The following is an 18,424-nucleotide window of genomic DNA, read 5'->3' on the forward strand; positions in this document are numbered from 1 at the left end:
ACAATAAAAATTTACAATAATTTCTCTACTCTTTTATATCCTTCATTACCCTCCAGTTAAGGCTTACGAATCAAGATACTATTGAATTCCAAACCTGCAAATTATTAAACACAACAAAATTAAATTATTTGATAAAAGAAGGAATTTCCATTTTCCTACTATTAAACTAATTAATTGGAACTCTAATATCTCTAGAAAAGTAATAGAAAACACGTTTCATAGCCAAATTATCAAAATAAAAAATATATGTACTGAAAATGACGATTTAAAGGAAGAAATCATAAAACTAATTAATGTACAATTTGATAACCAAGTACCACCAAAATTTATTAATTTATATATTAAAAAGGCAGGCCTTAACTTTACTTTATAATTTTTTGGCTCTTTTGGATATGATAACATTACCTTAAACCTTAACTGGAGGGTAATAAAGGATATAAAAGAATAGAGGCGGGCGCTGTGATCACGTACGATGGAGGCAGGATCTTGGAAGAGCTCCTGAATTTTCAAAGGTGTTTTCCGGAAAATCTTCATTTATTTCAGAAAATTTTCGCGAATATCCTCTGCATTGTCTCGTTCTCAAGGCCGGGAGTTCTCCTGTACCTGGGGGGTCTTGTCTTCCTTGCAATCTTTTGCAGCACTAAGACGGAGCGTTCAGATAAGTAGAACTTTTTTTCTCTAAGCTAAATCAAATATCTGTCACTAAAGTACTTTTAAATTCATTTATTTATTATGATCATTATTATTATTATGCTCATTTTATTATGTTCTGGCATTAAATACTTAGTAATTGCTTTAAATCATGTGGTTCTTTTTTGGTTACCATCTCGTAGGGACGCTATCCTTATCAGTAGCCCTTATCAGCAGTGTTAGCCCTACCCATTGGGGCCCCTTTGAGGAATTTCTCGAGTGGGAAAAACACGATCTCGGGCCTCAATGAATGTACAGAGTTGTAGTTTTCGCTCCTTTAATCTATATTTCCTATCTATTTAAATTAAAAGCATATATTAATACAGTGTGCCTCAAATTGATAAAATAGTACACATATAATAAATTATGACCATTAACTTAATAAATAAATAAAATGCTTATTTTTTTTAAAAAATTAATTAATAATAATAAAAAAGAAACTCTGTAATTTATTTACTTATTTATTTTTGCTGATATGTTCTCGCCTTGTTTTGGATTTATGATTTTATCTGATGGTGTTTTCTGAGTATATAAATATGTTGGAAACCGCAATAGATGATGTTACTTAGTTTAATGTATAACTTTGCATGATATTATATGTATCTTGATCTTATGTGTCTTCTGTTACTGTGTCTCAAGGTAGAGGCTAATATTGGTTTCCATGTTAAAAAATAAAAGTTTAAATTTAAAAATTTTTAAATTTTAGTTTCCCTGTTATAGCAAAAGTTAGCTTCTAAACTTGACTTATACTGTTATGTGACTGGACCCCCAATATTTATTATTTTATTATTAATTTTCCCCCATCTTTACATCTATTCAGCTTTATTATTACACACTCATTACACACACCTGGAAGACTGTATTTAATGTAAATGATAACAACTTTGACTACACTCATGAACACAATCATGGTTTTTTTTTTTTTTTTAAACAAAATTCTCTTACTTCCTTTCCTTTTCTTTCTATAGGCCTTTTTTTTTTTTTTTTTTTTTTTTTTTTTTTTTTTTTTTTAATTATAAATAAATTTTTTTTCCTCTCCATTACTTTTGGGCCATTTATTTTTTACTTTATTTTGTCCCATCTTTTCTTCCTGGCCTTTCGAACTCGTATAAAATATACGAAGTTCCTTTTTACTCTCCTCTGAAATACGAAATTGCCCCCTTTCTATATACCTTTCCTTCGCACCTATGCTTGATTTTTCGCCCATCGGTGCAGAAAGACTTAGCGGGTGCAACAAAAGACATCTGTCTACTTTGTCTGTCTGTCTGTCAGGATCTTTGTGATTTTTATTGCATTTATGATAAACAGGCATTTTATGATAAACAGGAACTTCTGGACAATCCTGTGGTTGTTAACTATTGTTATGATACTAGGGACCCCAATTTCAGTAAGCGCCCAAGGGCGATCCTAAATGTTAGTAATGTGTAATTTTGTATATGTGTTATGCAAATTGTTGCTCAGATTCTTTATTGTATATTGTTCTTTTTTCCTCCTGATTGCTTTTTGTTTTTACTAGTGGCACTAAGGCGTCGCACTTCGTATTTTGTTTCTCTTGTGTGTACATGTATTCTTCTGTGAAATAGTTGTTAAAAAATAGTTAATTATGTATGGATTAGTAATTAGGTACTTAAGGAAAAAATATGTATTTAACTATTAGCAATTATGAATTTAAACTCTTGCTCATTTAATTATTTAGCACATTCAGTTATATTTCTCATAATTCGAAACTTTTATCATGCTATTCGATGAGGGGTAGGGCTATGGCGCCCAGGCACCCTGGTGGTTAAGCACCGCAGCTCAACAATCAATCGAGGATAAATTTCTTAGCTCTATACTATCACTATTCCTTAATGTAAAGCTTATGGTACTCTTATGAGGATATAACCAATTTCGGAAAATTTCTTTTTTAGCAAAAAGGGTCAAAATGCCTTTTTTTTTTAAAGTATAATTTTTATTATTTTGAAACAAGCGAAAAATATTATTTTTAATACGATTGTAAATTACGTCACATGACGTCATTGAAACTGCTATTATTACGTCATTCGTGCGGCTTTTTACTAAATTGTACTGCAGCAGCTGCAGTCCTTTAACTGGCTGACTGTTGGGTCTGTCAGACCACAGCGCTACTCGGGTATGTAATAATATTATGTCTGAACAAAATCACCTTTATTGTCTATTATATTCATAGTATTGTTATAGTTATACATTTTCTAATATTTAGATTCATTTCTTTAAAAATACCTACGAACAGCAATCGTTTAATTAATAGTCCTTTTAATGGAGATTCAGAGATTAGACCTACTAATGGATATTCTCGAATTCCAGTTCCTGTTAAATAATGTTTCTTCTATTTTTGTTAACACTATATGTTTAAGAAACAAAAATATTGTATTTTAAAAAAAGATAAAGATCGTTTCTTAATAATTTGTTACGAAACGTATGCATGTATGAATTATAAAGATTTAAATGTTCGATTTGGAGATTTCTGCTTTCATTTTTGAAGGAGCTGTTTCCATATGTTTGAGAAAATGTATTTAAAGCTGTAAGTTCTTTTTCATATATCAAATTTGAAGAATTATGTATTGCGTATTAATAAGATTCAGGTCTTGCATCATGAAGCCATTAGCCAGTAAATTTCAAAAAAAAAAAAAAAAAAATGAAATTAAAGGAAAGGGTTGCATTGCTTTCAGTAACTAAAATAATTATATTTAATTTATCTGGAGAGCTTTTAGAAATTTATTATTAAAATATATTTATAGTTGGGAACTGTTACTATTTTACTTAAAGAGGTTAAGTTTGAGAGCAGTCATCATGCTACTATAACTTAAAATTATGGATTATGCTAATAAAATACCAAAATTGAAAAGTTATTTTGTGAAATATGGTAAAAGATTAATTAAGGAATTAATATTCATTGTTGTATGTAAAGAATGAAGTCGCCCTTAAAACTTTCCTGGAAACAAATGTAAAGCTTATGGTACATATGTAATTAAATTATTATTTTAATAAAATTTTACTTTTGAGAGCTTTCTGCAAATGGTTTTTAAATTAAAATGTAATTGATGAATTTTTATTAAAATAGATGCAAAACATAGATGTGTGTTTTTATTCAGACTCATTGTTAGAATTCTTTGGAGATAAATTGCTTCATTTGATGATAATGTTCTATGTAAGTTGCTTAAGTTTAATCAATTAATGACGTTAGTTGTATCAGATATTGATACATAGTGGTCTGGTCTAGTTTGACATTGGAAATTAACCTTAGTGATAAATTAATATCGTATTTTACCTGTTTAAATATGTAGTTATTAGATGTTAGTGTAAATAAGTGTAGTACATATATTTTACATGATGGCAAGTTAAAAATGAAAAGTTTCTCAAACTGATAAGTTTGACTTTCTATTGTGTTGTCAAAAGTAGGTGAAAATGATTGTTGAAATGAAAGATTTACCAACTCTATATTTGACATTTATTAGTAATGTCATTTCGAGTTTTCTTTATGGTATTTTAAAGTATATTTCTGTCAGTGATGGTACTTTGGTTATTGTATTGGCATATGATTGTCTATGTCAGAAAGAATTGTCCTTGGCAAAACTGAGTCATATTTTAATATGTTGCTTCAGTTTTTATAGGATGAAATATTGAAGTATATTTGAGAAGAGATTTCTTGTCTATCATTTGTCAATACTCTCTCTCTGTATTCTAGGGAATTTTTAAAATGATTTGCTTGCAGAACAAACAGAAATTGTTTCATATGATGTAAGATCATATGATATATTTAAATTTTTTATTGATTTAGAAGGTTAAATTTAAATCTCAATTTTAAATGTGCATATTACAAAAACAGTGTAGTATAGGCCTTTGGTGTAATGTTTATTTCTGCATTTAGGCCATTTATTTAAATTTGTTTCTGTACATTACACAGCTGCTCTTAAAGCTTTTTTTTTAAAATGTTTCTGATCTTATTTAAATTTTGAAGTGTTGCTTTCATGTATTTATTTTCCATGTTTCATGTATAGTGTTTTTATCATATCCAATGCTTCTCTTTTCATGTTGCTTTTTATTTATAAAAATTATGTAGGAAATTAAGATTTACCAAGGCATTCTTATTTTCTTCAAGAATTGTAGATTAACTAAGAATTAAATGTACTTTAGGTTTTATCCTTCATATAATCATAATAAAAAATTATCAAAATTATTTTCATGAAGTGTTTCATATATTTTTACCGTTTTTAATCCTTAGTTTCTTTTTAACCTTACTCATATTTTAGTGTGACTATAGTTGTTTAGTATGTATGGAACATTATAACTGAATAAAGTTATATGCATCCCTAAAATCCGAACTAAAAAATAAATTACTAAAAGAATCGTGATTAGATCTGAAAGTATTTTGGTAAAAGTATAGTTTAGAGTACCCCTTGGCTAAACTCTGCGATTTTTGGTGGTACACGGATACCGATTTTGTGCAATTCTTTGACTCGTTATTTTGGCTTGCGAATCGCCGATTTTTGCACCAAAAATCGCTGCTACACAAAGCCCAAAATAACAAGACAAACAATTGCATTTACTCGGTATCCATGTACACATCGACTTATTTTCACTTAAAAAAAATCCCCGAATTGCACAAAAATGACATTGCACACTCCTTTGACTTTATCCATGTACACGTCGACCTATTTTCACTTAAAAAAAATCCCTGAATTGCACAAAAATGGCATTGCACACTCTTTTGACTTTATCCATGTACACGTCGACCTATTTTCACTTAAAAAAAATCCCTGAATTGCACAAAAATGGCATTGCACACTCTTTTAACTTTATCCATGTACACGTCGACATATTTTCACTTAAAAAAAATCCCAGAATTGCACAAACTTGCATTACGCACTCCCTTTTTACTTTGTCCATTTACTCATCGATATATATTCACTTAAAAAGTCAAAGGAGCACCGAATTCTACAATATAGGCACACAAAAAATACATAATCTCAATAAAATACATTTTAAACCAAAGAATAAAATAACATAAAAAAAAAAAAACATGTTATACATTTAAGCACTATCAAAAGGAAATATTCACTTACCATGATTTTCGAGTACACTTCATACACCCAGAGCCACATAAAAATCAAAATCTAAATCATACTCAAATGACTTTTTTCAAACCAGGTACTCTTTCTGATCAAATGCTTCACATAGTGACCATCTGAACCTATCTTCCTACAAACCCATTCAAATCCATCTAAACGTTTTTTACGTTCGACTAGACGCATATCCTTTCTACATACAGGACACTTATAATGGTTACTAAGTAAACCTTCATTTATACACCAGTCAATTAAAGCTCTTTTCCCCTTTCGCTCCAAATCATACAGAAACTTCAAATTAATCTCACTACATTCGGCCATTCTACCGTCTAAAGAATCAAACTAACACACACCACAAAAATGCTTACAAAACATTCCATGATTCAAAAATTCCCAGAATCATGCACCCGATTACGTCACAATAAGGTTTCCATAACATTAAACTACTCAGGCTACCATAAATGAAACGACAACTTGGCGATAAATCAAATAACAACTTCGCCATAATACAAGGGGTACCTTAAAGTCTACTCTACCCAGTATTTTAAATCAAAAAGCTTCTGTTAAGGCTGGCAATTCAAATTTTAAATTAGCTGTATATATAAATAATGCTTTCTAGTTTTTAAATAATCTTTTTTTAAAAAATTAAATGTTTCCAAATTTAGTTTTCTTTCATGTTTAACTTTTTTAAATTACTTTTTCTAAAGTGTCATAATTTTTTCCCTTATGAAATTTTAGAAATTTATGACAATTTTATGTATAAATATAAAATATTTAACGGAGGTATATTTAAAAAATGCAAATAACTCATATAAAAAGCCCATATATGAAAAAATTTACCTTATTGGGCTGGTTCTTTTGTATTATTCATTTGATGGTAAAATTATGAATTTGGTGTGTAGATATATAGTTAAGTATATCTAAGCTGTCTGAAATAAAAAATTGGTAACTGCACTTGAAGAAGGTTTCCTTTTACAAAAGACTTGTATTTGCTTGTGTTTTTGTTAAAGAAATCCAAAGAAAATTTTCACTTTTAGGGGAGAAAAATAGAAATAGTGTTCTGAATTTATTTTATGTAGTGATTGTAGAACATTTTAACTTTAATGAGAAAGAATATGCATACGTAGCTAAATTTTTCAAGGTATGTTAGTACAGGCTTCAGCTCTCAACACTGAAGCAGGCAAATATAGAAATGATATATAGAGACCTAATGATTTTGAACCATGATATGCGATACTTCCTTTGTCAAAGTTGCCACCATATATGCATTGATGAAATTTTGCAGCTTTAAAACTTATTTACTGCTATTAGAAAATATTATTAAGGCAATCATCAAAAAGTGAAAAACTAATGTACAGACGGAATAAAATTTATTTATCTTTATACAGTGTATCATTCTTAAATTGCTGTCAATATAAAATCATTTTCTCTCATCTGACATGCTGCCATCACATAAATTCTCAGTGTGAAGGGAAAAGTGATAAAAAATGAATACTAGAACCAGGAAACCAGTTATTTCCATAAAAACCTCCTCTCCCCTTAGCTTTTTACAGTACTTCTTCAAATATTTCGTTATACAATAATTTTAGTGGCCATTTTTGCACCTTCACTCGGATTGCAAAATTTCATGCTCTTAAGAAAAGACTACTACTACTACTACTTCTTTTTCAAATGATGTTATGATATACAGTCAAAAGTCGTTAATCCGGACTCGTCGGGACTTCGGCGATTCCGGATTATCGATTTTTCCGGATTATAGATCATCAGTTTAAATCTCGTAAGATGGCATGCAGAAGGGTAACAAAATTTACAAAAAAAAAAGCTTAATATTTATTTGTTTACTTTATTAAACATTTCTATCAATGTAAGTTGTTTAAGTTGCTTCGTTTTATGTGATAATACATTCTCTTTTATTCTATAAACAGACATAATTTCTCGTTCAGTTACAAAGTTCCGCTGTTCAAGTCCCGTAATTGCTGTGCCGAGAATACGGACTAACTTGTCAATCGAAATTTTTTCATTTTCACTAACTACTCTGTCACCTTCTTCATGTCTTTATGCATTTTTTGCAGCAATTCCACTTTTTGTTTGATGGACATCGAAACATACTTTCGTTTTGTAGATCCTTTGAGAGCTCCAGCATCGGAAATTCTATTTGACATAATCGAAAGTTCAAGTTTACTTTTATAAAATTGCTCTTACAGTCTACAAAAAATAATAAGCGGGATCCAATTCGAAGATTAAGGAACAACGCAATCATTAACATTAACTGAAATAGATAATTTTAGCTTACACCGTCCGTTATACATTAAACGCGCACACGCAAATGCGCAGTCATCAAGGTCTTACACGAACGCGTAAAACGAACGCGAACACACATGCGCAGAAAGTTTTTAGCTTTGAGGGCCGGATTATGGGTGTCCGAATTAACGACTTTTGACTGTATTAAACCTGATTAACATTTTAGAAAGTTTTTTTTTTAAATGAGAAAGAAGGATAGGAATTAATGTTATCATGGAAAAAGCCACTGCTTATTTTTTAGCTGATGAAAAGTTAAAATTAATATTTTACAGAGAAAATGAATGTGATAATATGCAATCTAAATTGAATTTGATGATTAAACATACTGCATGTTATAACTATCACAAAAAAATTATTGCTCCTTTCTTACTTTATTATAAGTTAAAAAAAATGATAAACATTTTAGAGGAAAAAGAAATTTTGAACTGATATCATATGGACAACGCCATGATTAAACAGTTTGGTAAATCAAAAGCAGTGGAACCTCGGTCTATGTATTTAATTCATACCTGTAGGCATCCATCAACCTAAATATTCTTAAACCGAAACAATTTTCCCCATAAAAATTATTATAAAAGGGATTAATTGGTTAAGTTATTTACATAAACTTTGCACTAGTACTTTGTTTACAAGTTTATAAACCCAAACCATCGGAAATGATTAAATGTTAAAAAAAAGATAAAGATATATTCAAGATATAGAATAAATGAAAATTTAAGTTTACTGTATGAAGAACAGTGAGTGGTATAAGTGGAAAATGTTTGGATACAAAATTCCCTTTCATAAAAATAGGTTAATTTTTAGAACACATGTTTTATTCTTTCTCTTTGTCTTTAAGAATCATTCTGAGACTCACTAGTCTTCTGTTTCGCTGAAAGTGTTTTCTGGTTTGATGTGGATGTAGTTTCTTATTACCTACATTTTAAAATTTTTCTAAAGTAAAGTGCGTCATTGAAACTATGCTGTAGCTTGCAGGATGATATCATTCTGTGAAAATTTTTGAACTTATTCCACCAGTTCTTGGAGGGTTGCCAGAAAATGGCAAGGGAAGGCAGGGTTGCCCCATTTGGCAAGAAATCGTCCATTTGGCAACAAAATGGGCAATGTGCCATAGACAGATGGAGAACCTTCTAGAACGAGTTGTTAGTCTGTGTGGAGTCAGTGTCTCGTTTAGCGAGTCGATCGCGGGTCAGTGCGGAGTCCATCGAGCTGACAGTTAGTGTCTCTCTAACGAGTTGATAGTCAAGCGAAGCAAGTGTCTCGAAGTCTAGTGCCGAATTGATCATTGAGTGCATTGAGAGAGTCTCTTAGTGTATCGCGTGTTAGTGCATTGTCGAGTTTTATCTTAGAGTGTGTTGAGCTTTGGGAACAGCTGAACCAAGTCGGGAGCCGTACCGTTGTGTATCATCAAGTGCATCGCAAGTTGTAGCGTGGAGAGTCTTGAGAGTACGTAGAGTTCCGAAAACGACCGAGTAGAGTCAGGAGCTGTACTCTGGTGCTTTGCCGTGAAGCTGTCTCCACCATTATAGTCTGAAGGCTGTGTTGCTGATTATTCCAGCGTGTTTACAGTAGAACTTCCACAAGTGTAAAACATGATTTAGAAGCTGTTTTGACTAATATTGGTCAATAAAATGTGTTTTCATACTTTATCAAGTGTCGTCGTTATTCACTCCAAACCTAAAACCTGTACGAACGTACGTGAAGAGAAAAACGTAGCAACATATTTCTAAAGCTTATGTGCCCATGTTTTATGATGCTATCTGTAGAAATTGCAGCATGTTAAGTCGGTCAGTTTTTTGATGTATCGGCCATAATTGAAAATTGTACAGATTATTTAAAATTAAAACACATTCCCATTTTTTCAGAAAAACAATATTACATATATAACTTCATATGAAAGTAATAAATTTCTTAGCATGATGGCATGTAACTTCAAATCTCTGCTTGCTTACAAAATTTAAAAATTTGCTGTGTAGATAATGAAGCTTCATAACATTATGTTTGCACATGGATAAATACACTCATGTCCATAAATTAAGGATAATTCGGAGTCACGCGGAAATCGAACTCTAAAGTAAATATATCACCTGTAAAATCGCTACACACACCTTCAAGAATCATATGCAAATTTCAGGAAGTAACCAGATGACACCGATGGTACGTCACAATGACGAGAGTGTAAGAGAGTGATATATAAGGAATACAGGCAAAGAAGTAAAATTCTTCGCAGGCGCTTTATAAGCATTTCAGTGCAATAACCAAATAGTTATGACACAAAGGACACATTTGGATGATTTTTTACGTTGTAGAATTATCGGCCGTCTGGAATGTGGGCGTACCCAACTGGAAGTATCAGACGAACTTGGAATTGCCCAGAGTGTCATCTCCAGGCTTTGGCAACGATTCCAAGATGATGGTAAAGTGAGTAGACGTTACAGCACAGGTCGCCTTAGAGTTACAACGCCGAATGAGAACCGGTATTTGGCAGTTACTGCGAAAAAAAAACAGGCGGAGCACACCTCAGACCTGTCTCGTCAGCTCTCTTCAGCCCTCTTCAGCCACTGGTACGACAATTTCAAGGCAGACCATGTACAGACGCTTAGGGCAGATTGATCTATATACTCGTAGACCTGTCAGATGCGTTCCACGTACTGCAACTCACTGTCGCCTGCGGTTAGCCTGGAGTAGAGAGCATGCATTGTGGACACCTCAACAGTGGGCTTGTGAGATGTTTTCCGACGAGTCCAGGTTTAGCTTGCAGTCTGATTCTCGCCGGACTTTCATATGGAGAGCTCCAGGTTACCGTTACCACCAAGAAAACATCATTGAATGACACCGTTACGGTGGTGCAGGAGTGCTCGTTTGGAGTGGAATTATTCTGGGTTCCAGAACTGACCTGCATGTTCAAATTGGAACCATGACAAGCCAAATCGATTAGGACATCATTCTGGAACAACATGTACGTTTGTTTCGGGGCGCCATGCGCGCACAATTTGTGTTTATGGATGACAACGCCCGTCCTCACGTGCAAAAATCGTAAGCGAATGCCTTTGATCGGAGGATATCACCTGTATTATACTGGCCGGCATTCTTACCGGACTTGAATCCGGTAGAGCACGTGTGGGACATGCTTGCCCGACGAGTTTCAGCCCATCAACCTCCTCCTACATGTCTACCGGAGCTTCGGAGAGCATTGCTTTTTGAGTGGAATAATATCCCCCAAGATCAGATCGATAATTTGATACTCAACATGCCTAGGCGTTGTACGGAGTGTATTGCATCGTCTGGGAGACATACAATGTATTAGCAATCATACCAACCATGTAATATTGGTTTTTTGTAAAAAGGTTTTTTTTTTTTTTGTAATTTGCTCCAGGGAGAAAAAATCGCTAATTTTTTTAATAATATCAAACATATAGCCTCTTTTTTTTGCTCTGTACCTTTTGTTTAATAAATAAGCTTTACAAATAAGTCAAATTTGTTTTGCTTCTAACTCTTCCTTTGCCCAATTTTGCATTATCCTTAATTTGTGGACATGAGTGTATTTCTTGACAAATCATATGAAAGTCTTATTCTTTGTCAGCTTCCTTTCATGTAACTTTCTTGCTCTGTATATTGTCTTCAACTTCACCCTTTCCCCTCTCATCAACTTTCTTCTTTCCTAGTACATGTTTCATTATTTAAGTGTTTGTAACTCAAAACACCATTCATCATCTGTCATTAAAGGAAAAAAAACTGTTCATGGAAGTGGTTTAGAATTATATCTGTAAATATTTATCAGTTTAGAATGAATAGTTGATGAGAGGTTTTTTTATAGGTTTAAAATATGTTTTGAAGGTTATCATTAGATATTAATGAAAGGTGGGTAACTGAATATATGCACTGATATAAATATTCTTGTAATATGTGTAATATAATGCTTATTTATTTTCAGAAGTCTGATATTTCTTAATTTAACAAATTGAATTTTATATTTGATATTAAAATATTATAAATTTCAGTATTGCTCTTGCCAAAGTAATAACATTAACTTTTCAAGCAGCTTGATTCTTTATGTTTAGTCATGCGATTTATTCTTAATTTTTATTTACCCTACTGGTGGAGGAAATGCATCCCCATGAAGATTTAGTTGTATAATAATGTAAACTGCAAAACAGTGTGCATTTGAATGATTTATGTAAATATCTGAAATCTAAGTTTTTATGTGAAAAGTTAATGAGCTAAATGATAAAAAAATGTCCAATGAGTTAGGTTTCTCATAGGGGGGAAAAATACAATTTTTGAGCTGTTTTTCTTCTTAGAAGCTGAACAGTTAGTTGCCTTGCAGACACTGCTAAAATCAGTTTTGGTTATTAGATGTTTTCACAAAGGGTTGTGTTTTAGGTCTACAAATTACTAGATGATTCCTGTACCTTATCGCAGTTGAAATACACCAGTGAGTGTGTCTACTGTGCAAAGAATTAGGAGAACATGGATTGAAGAAGTTAATGTGAATTGTGCTAGGGGTCCACGTAGATAAACATTGGTACACTAGGATTAAAGAATATGAATGTTTTTGGTTGTGGCAGCTTCACAAAACATGACTAGCAATATGTGAAATGTGCGAGGAGCTTTAGGTGCTCCAGTAACGGCAGGGACATTTTCTAGAGAATTGGTCGAAGGTGATTTGCAGTCATGCTGCCCTTTACAAAAATCGTTAATTATGCAAAACCACATATACCAATTATTGCTGTAGTCTCAAGATACAGCCTCTTGAATGGCACAGTGATGAATTAAATTTGTTTCCTTTGTGACAGTTGCTTAGAGAGAATTGAGGAGACATGAAAACAGGTTGGTACCTATGTATTAATGGCACCACCTTGGTGCAATTTCATGATTTTTTATGGTGAAAATGTAGAAGTTACTTATCAAGTTGATTGTTTGTGTGAAATTTTTATAAAGTTTCCCAAACTATATTTATCATAAATTGGCAGACATTATGAACATATGAAAAGAAAACATGCTTTATTAATTTGAAATACAAATTTTAATTCTTAAATTATGGAATACATTAAAAAAATAAAACATGTTCTCCTAATCCTTTTGTAACTTTTTTGCACTATTTTTCTTCCAAAGTGTACAATGATCCATTCTTCCTTGAAAACATGCAGAATTGCTAAAACCTGGCATCGTGCAAACCCCAGTGACATCAGTTATTTCCCAAAGTCTCATCATTGTTTTCTTTAAAGATCTTGCAGCAAAATTCTGTATTTCTGTAGAAATTTTACTTGCAATTTGTTCCATTTCTGGCAAATTCCACAAGTGCTTAAAAGCAAAAACTATCATGACTGTTTATAAAAAAAACTTGGAATAAATAAAAAGACTGCATACAAAATTGGTGATGTTGCATAACTAGAGTTGCCCAAGTTTGCAACATTCTGAAAATTTGGCAATTTCTACTAAGGTAGCTATGATAACACAAAAGAGGTGACACACCTACTCCTCCTATGTTCGTTGAATGCCGTACTGTTCAACAATGCAGTATCATGGTTTGGGATCACATTGCTAAGGATACTTGGTCACTTGGTTCATATCAATGATGTTATGATAATATGTATGTGGATAAAGTGCTGCATCTGGTTGCAGTTCTCTACTTTTAGTAGTTTTTAAAATGCCTCAGCAAGATAATATCCAACCATACATAACAGTCATCAACTATCCTCCGCAGTAAGCCTTTCAAGGTACTCTTTTGCTTTATTGGCTGCCAGAATCTCCAGATCTTGCATCAATTGAATGTTTGGGATATATGATTGGTCATTCTTTGCTTAATCTGCTTGAGCTTCATCTGAAGGATGAATTGTAGAAAATGGTTGAAAGCTCATGCTCATACATTTCTCAGGATACTATTAAGATGTCTATTTCATCTGTGCCTTTCAGAGTTATTTCTTGTATTATTGCAAGAGTTGGTTTTACTTCCAACTGGTGAGCATATATTTTTCCCATCTTTCTTTAAAATTAAAATCATCTATTTATATATTTATTTTTTGTCAATTTTCATCTCGCTGCTCACTTTTTTGCTGCATTGCATTTGTCCAGTATTATTTGTTTTAAACATTTTGCTTTGAAAATCAAGAAATCATTATAATGACAGGAGGTTATCATAGTAAAATAACTAATTGTGCAATTCTAGGCTATAAATGTCATATAAATACAGTATTTTTTAATCAGGTTTTTTAAAAAAGTGCATTTAGAATGTTGTGCATGTTGATTTATAGGATTTTTTTTAGAGTGTTCAAAGTAAGCTTTGAGCACTAAGAAAAGATTTTGTGAATTATACCTCATTTTGAAAGCTCAGGTGCTTTTCTGCAGTTATAATTGAATTAAGTCTTTATTATTTATATATTTATATTTGAAATTATTTTAAATCATAATCATGTATTTATGTGCAATTCAAATTTTAGAATGCGATATGAAGTTTCATTAATATGGAGCTCATTTTGTTATGATCCATGAGACTTAACATTAGATATGTCAGATTTTTCCATATGCATTTTTATATATGCTTTTATCAATATTTAATATACTAAACTAGAAGATTTTTCTCCCTGTGCCCAGCTATGACAGCTTTTTAATCGTAATTATTATTTTGGTTTCATTCTTTGAGTGAGAAAATGTAAGCAGTTGCAACAGTAGTATTTAGAAATAATGTTAAATCTATATTCTGTTTTGTTCTATATGCTTATCCATTTTTGAAATTAAGATGTATAAACAAAATGATTGAAAATGTCTTGCAGTAATATAACATTAAGTGATAACTCCTCTCACCATCCTATCAAACTTGCATCTTTTTTATTGTTACTTTAATCCTTATTCAATTTTAAGAAAAGGAGTAATTCGCTGATTCATTGGAAGTTTTTAAAATTGCGCAGATATCAATCACTGATAAGCAGAACAAATTTAACTCTTGATTAAAAAGAACTTTGAGTAAAATTATGATTATCATAGATATTGGATATCTTTAAAAAATCTACATAGTGAAAAGGAATGCTGGGGAAAACACAAAGTGAAACTAATTCATTCATGCTTGAGAGCTATATAGGCTGAGATACATAAACGAAAATGTTACATCGTTTCATGATGTCTTTGATATTAGGGGCCCACTGAAAATCGATATGCAATTTAGACATGTAATTGAGAAATTACTGTGTTTAGCTTCTGTATATATTTGATATAATTTTGCTTATGTAAACATCATTATTTGTAGATAATGATCTTTTCAGTGGGATCTGAAGTTTTAAGTTATGTATATTAGGATTTTATTGCATGTTTTATAATTAAAGTATTTTTGTTTCTAGTGTAGCACTGCGTCATGAACAACACGAGTGTTGCTATCAGTATGGTGTCGTCCTCTTCTGACACAGCCCGGCATATATGCAGAATCAGTGTCTCAAGCTGCAAGGAAGTGGAAGCTCTTGCGAGGCTGGAGTGGCCTCTACAACAAATGAAGCCAGCGGACATCCAGAGGCTGCCAGAACACTTCAACCCTGTTGCAGTCAGGCACTAGTCGATAAGCACAGAAGAGTGTGTATAGTTCAGAGTAATTTTTATGGCCAGTAGGTCGGGGTAACATAATTTAAATTTTATTAATATAATGTAACTTTTAAATACCTTTAGCGTACAAAATTTAAAAATCAAAATCAAACTACCATTGTTTCCTGTATAGTCTTAATAAGTGGAAAAAAAGCTTTAAATAAAAAAAGTTACAAAATGTATTAATATATATATAAATGCATTTTTAAGAAGTGTTCTTATTCAGAGAGCTTCATTTTCCCTCCGCTTCTGAGGATTTTTTTATAATTGTAAAATTAATGTTTTGATGTTTTTATCATTGTAAATAGATTGACTTTTATTTATGAAAATAGGTAACTTTAATAACTTATCAATTTGTTATCACATAAAATTAAAGTGTGTAATCCCTGATAAAACATGAATAAATTGGTGCTAAAAAGTTGATGTATATTTCACGTAAGAGCCATATTACTTGACACTTTTTTGTGTATGTTTTTGTCAGTTACGTCTGGCTTTTTGCTGGCAATGGTTACCTTTGTAACCATCACTCGAATGATCATATTTTTCATCTAATTTTTTCTATTATTGCAATGGAATTCACGGCTTGGAATTTGTTAAAATAAGAAGAAACAACTACAGTCAAAAGTCGTTAATCCGGACTCGTCGGGACTTTGGCGATTCCGGATTATCGATTTTTCTGGATTATAGATCATCAGTTTAAATGTGGTAAGATGGCATGCAGAAATTATAAAATTAAAAATATGAAACCATAATTTATGAAATAAAGAACAATTATGATCTAAAGGGTATCAAAATTGACAAAAAGAAAAAGCTTAATATTTATTTGTTTATTTTATTAAACATTTCTTTCAAGGCAAGTTGTTTAAGTTGCTTCGTTTCATGTGATAATACTTGCTCTTTAATTCTATTAAACAGACATAATTTCTTGTTTAGTTACAAAGTTCCGCTGTTCAAGTCCTATAATTGCTGAGTCGAGAATACTGACTAATTTGTCAATCAAAATTTTTTCGTTTTCAATAACCTCTGCATCACTTTCTTCACTATCGGAAGCGAATTATAATGACGAGGAACTTGATTTAAATCATATCAAAGACGGAGTACATCGAGATGAAATACTACATTTAGTAAGGAGTTATAAGCCAAATAAAATTAAAACATCTGCCCTGAAGATAAGGATAGTGCTGACAGATCAACTTCCAATTCATTGCGCGCCGCGTCGTTTCCCTCCCCCCGCAGAGCAGCGTAAAATTGATAAACATATTTCGGAATGATTAGATAATCGAAGGATATGCCTTTATCCATTTTTTTGCAGCAATTCCACTGTCTGTTTAGGACCCACCAGCGGCCGAGCGGTAAAGAAGCTGAACACTGGTAGTTCGGTCCGAGGTTCGAATCCCACGAACGGGCTGGCTGCATGGGTGTTTTCGTGGTTTTCCCCATGTGTAACGTGTATACGAGCCAGTTTCCCTTAGAAAGTCCTCCACGAAGGCATCCCTCCCTTTAGGCAGATAGCCCTAGTGGGCTTTGCCAAAATTAAATACACCACACCACACCACTGTCTGTTTAATGGACTTCGAAACATACTTTCACTTTGTAGATCCTTTACATATTAGTAAATATGTATCGGAAATTCTATTTGACATAATCGAAAGTTCAAGCTTACTTTTATAAAATTGCTCTAACAGTCTGCAAAAAATAATAAGCCAGATCCAATTCGAAGATTAAGGAAAAATGCAGTCTGCAACATTTAACTGAATTAGATAATTTTAGCTTAGCTTATACCATCCGTTATACATTAAACGCGCATGCGTAAACGTGTTATGCGCATGCGCACACGCATATTCGCTGCCGTAAAGGTCTTACGCGCACGCGTAAACGCCTGCGCACTACAAACTTTAGCTACAAACTTTCTGCGCATGCGTCATGCGCAGAAAGTTTGTAGCTTTGAGGTCCGGATTATAGATCATACCGGATTATGGGTGTCCGAATTAACGACTTTTGACTGTATACTGTTTATTAAAGATATTCTTCACATTATATACATACATATATATATATATATACACACACACACACACACACATAAATATATATATAAATGTGTTTAGAAAAACACTGCATCAAGCTAAAATCTGACTCAAAGCTGAAGTGTTTATGCTGTCTTCTCTGATATGGGGGAGAAAAGGATATTTGAACACGGATATGGTATGTTAGATCATGCATTTCTTTTTTTACTTCCATATAATACATTTCCTTTTGGTGTCAGGAGTTAAAAGTATACTGAGTTCTGTGAATTAGTTTGCTTTGAATGAACAGCTGCAAGTTATTTTATTGAAATAATTGTAGTATAGAAGTATATGTCAGTTCCTTTTCTTGTTCTAACATTAAAAATTATTGATTGCAATAAAATTGTAGAAAATGAGAAAAACTAATTCACGTACTCGAAAAAAAAAAAAAAAAGTAGGCCATGTTTTTCCTTCATATTGGCTTTTTAGAGGATTTTGTTGTGAAATCAGTGAATGTTCCGCATTATTTTTGTTCCATTTCATCTGGTGTTAAGAAAAGAAAGAATCCAAAATGTGCCTGCTTGGTGAAAAAAATACATGGTACAGTTTTAACAGAAAAGTATCACAAACAGTGGTGGATAAGGCTGGCGAGCGACAGGGCCGGAGCGATTTTGGGCTGATCAAGAAACTCGAACAATCAAATCGACACAGATGACTCGACAATAGAGTTCTGCTTGTGAGGGAGTCATGGATGTGCGGACCACATATCGC

General features: G+C 32.4%; 1 protein-coding gene across 2 annotated transcripts in view; it reads left to right on the forward strand.

Moving 5' to 3' along the window:
- Positions 1-2,683: 2,683 nt before the first annotated feature.
- LOC118189903 (solute carrier family 41 member 1-like) overlaps positions 2,684-18,424 on the forward strand; it is a 140,068-nt gene continuing 124,327 nt past the window's right edge. For both annotated transcript variants that reach the window (XM_035360611.2, XM_035360616.2), the window contains exons 1-2: positions 2,684-2,821; positions 15,413-15,638. In XM_035360611.2, the coding sequence (XP_035216502.1) occupies positions 15,489-15,638 (150 nt within the window). In that variant the 5' untranslated portion in view covers positions 2,684-2,821; positions 15,413-15,488. The remainder of the gene's footprint in view (positions 2,822-15,412; positions 15,639-18,424) is intronic.

The sequence above is a fragment of the Stegodyphus dumicola genome, chromosome 3, assembly GCF_044657685.1.
Source record: "Stegodyphus dumicola isolate Sdum_Otavi_A_Nest chromosome 3, ASM4465768v1".
Lineage (NCBI taxonomy): Eukaryota > Metazoa > Arthropoda > Arachnida > Araneae > Eresidae > Stegodyphus > Stegodyphus dumicola.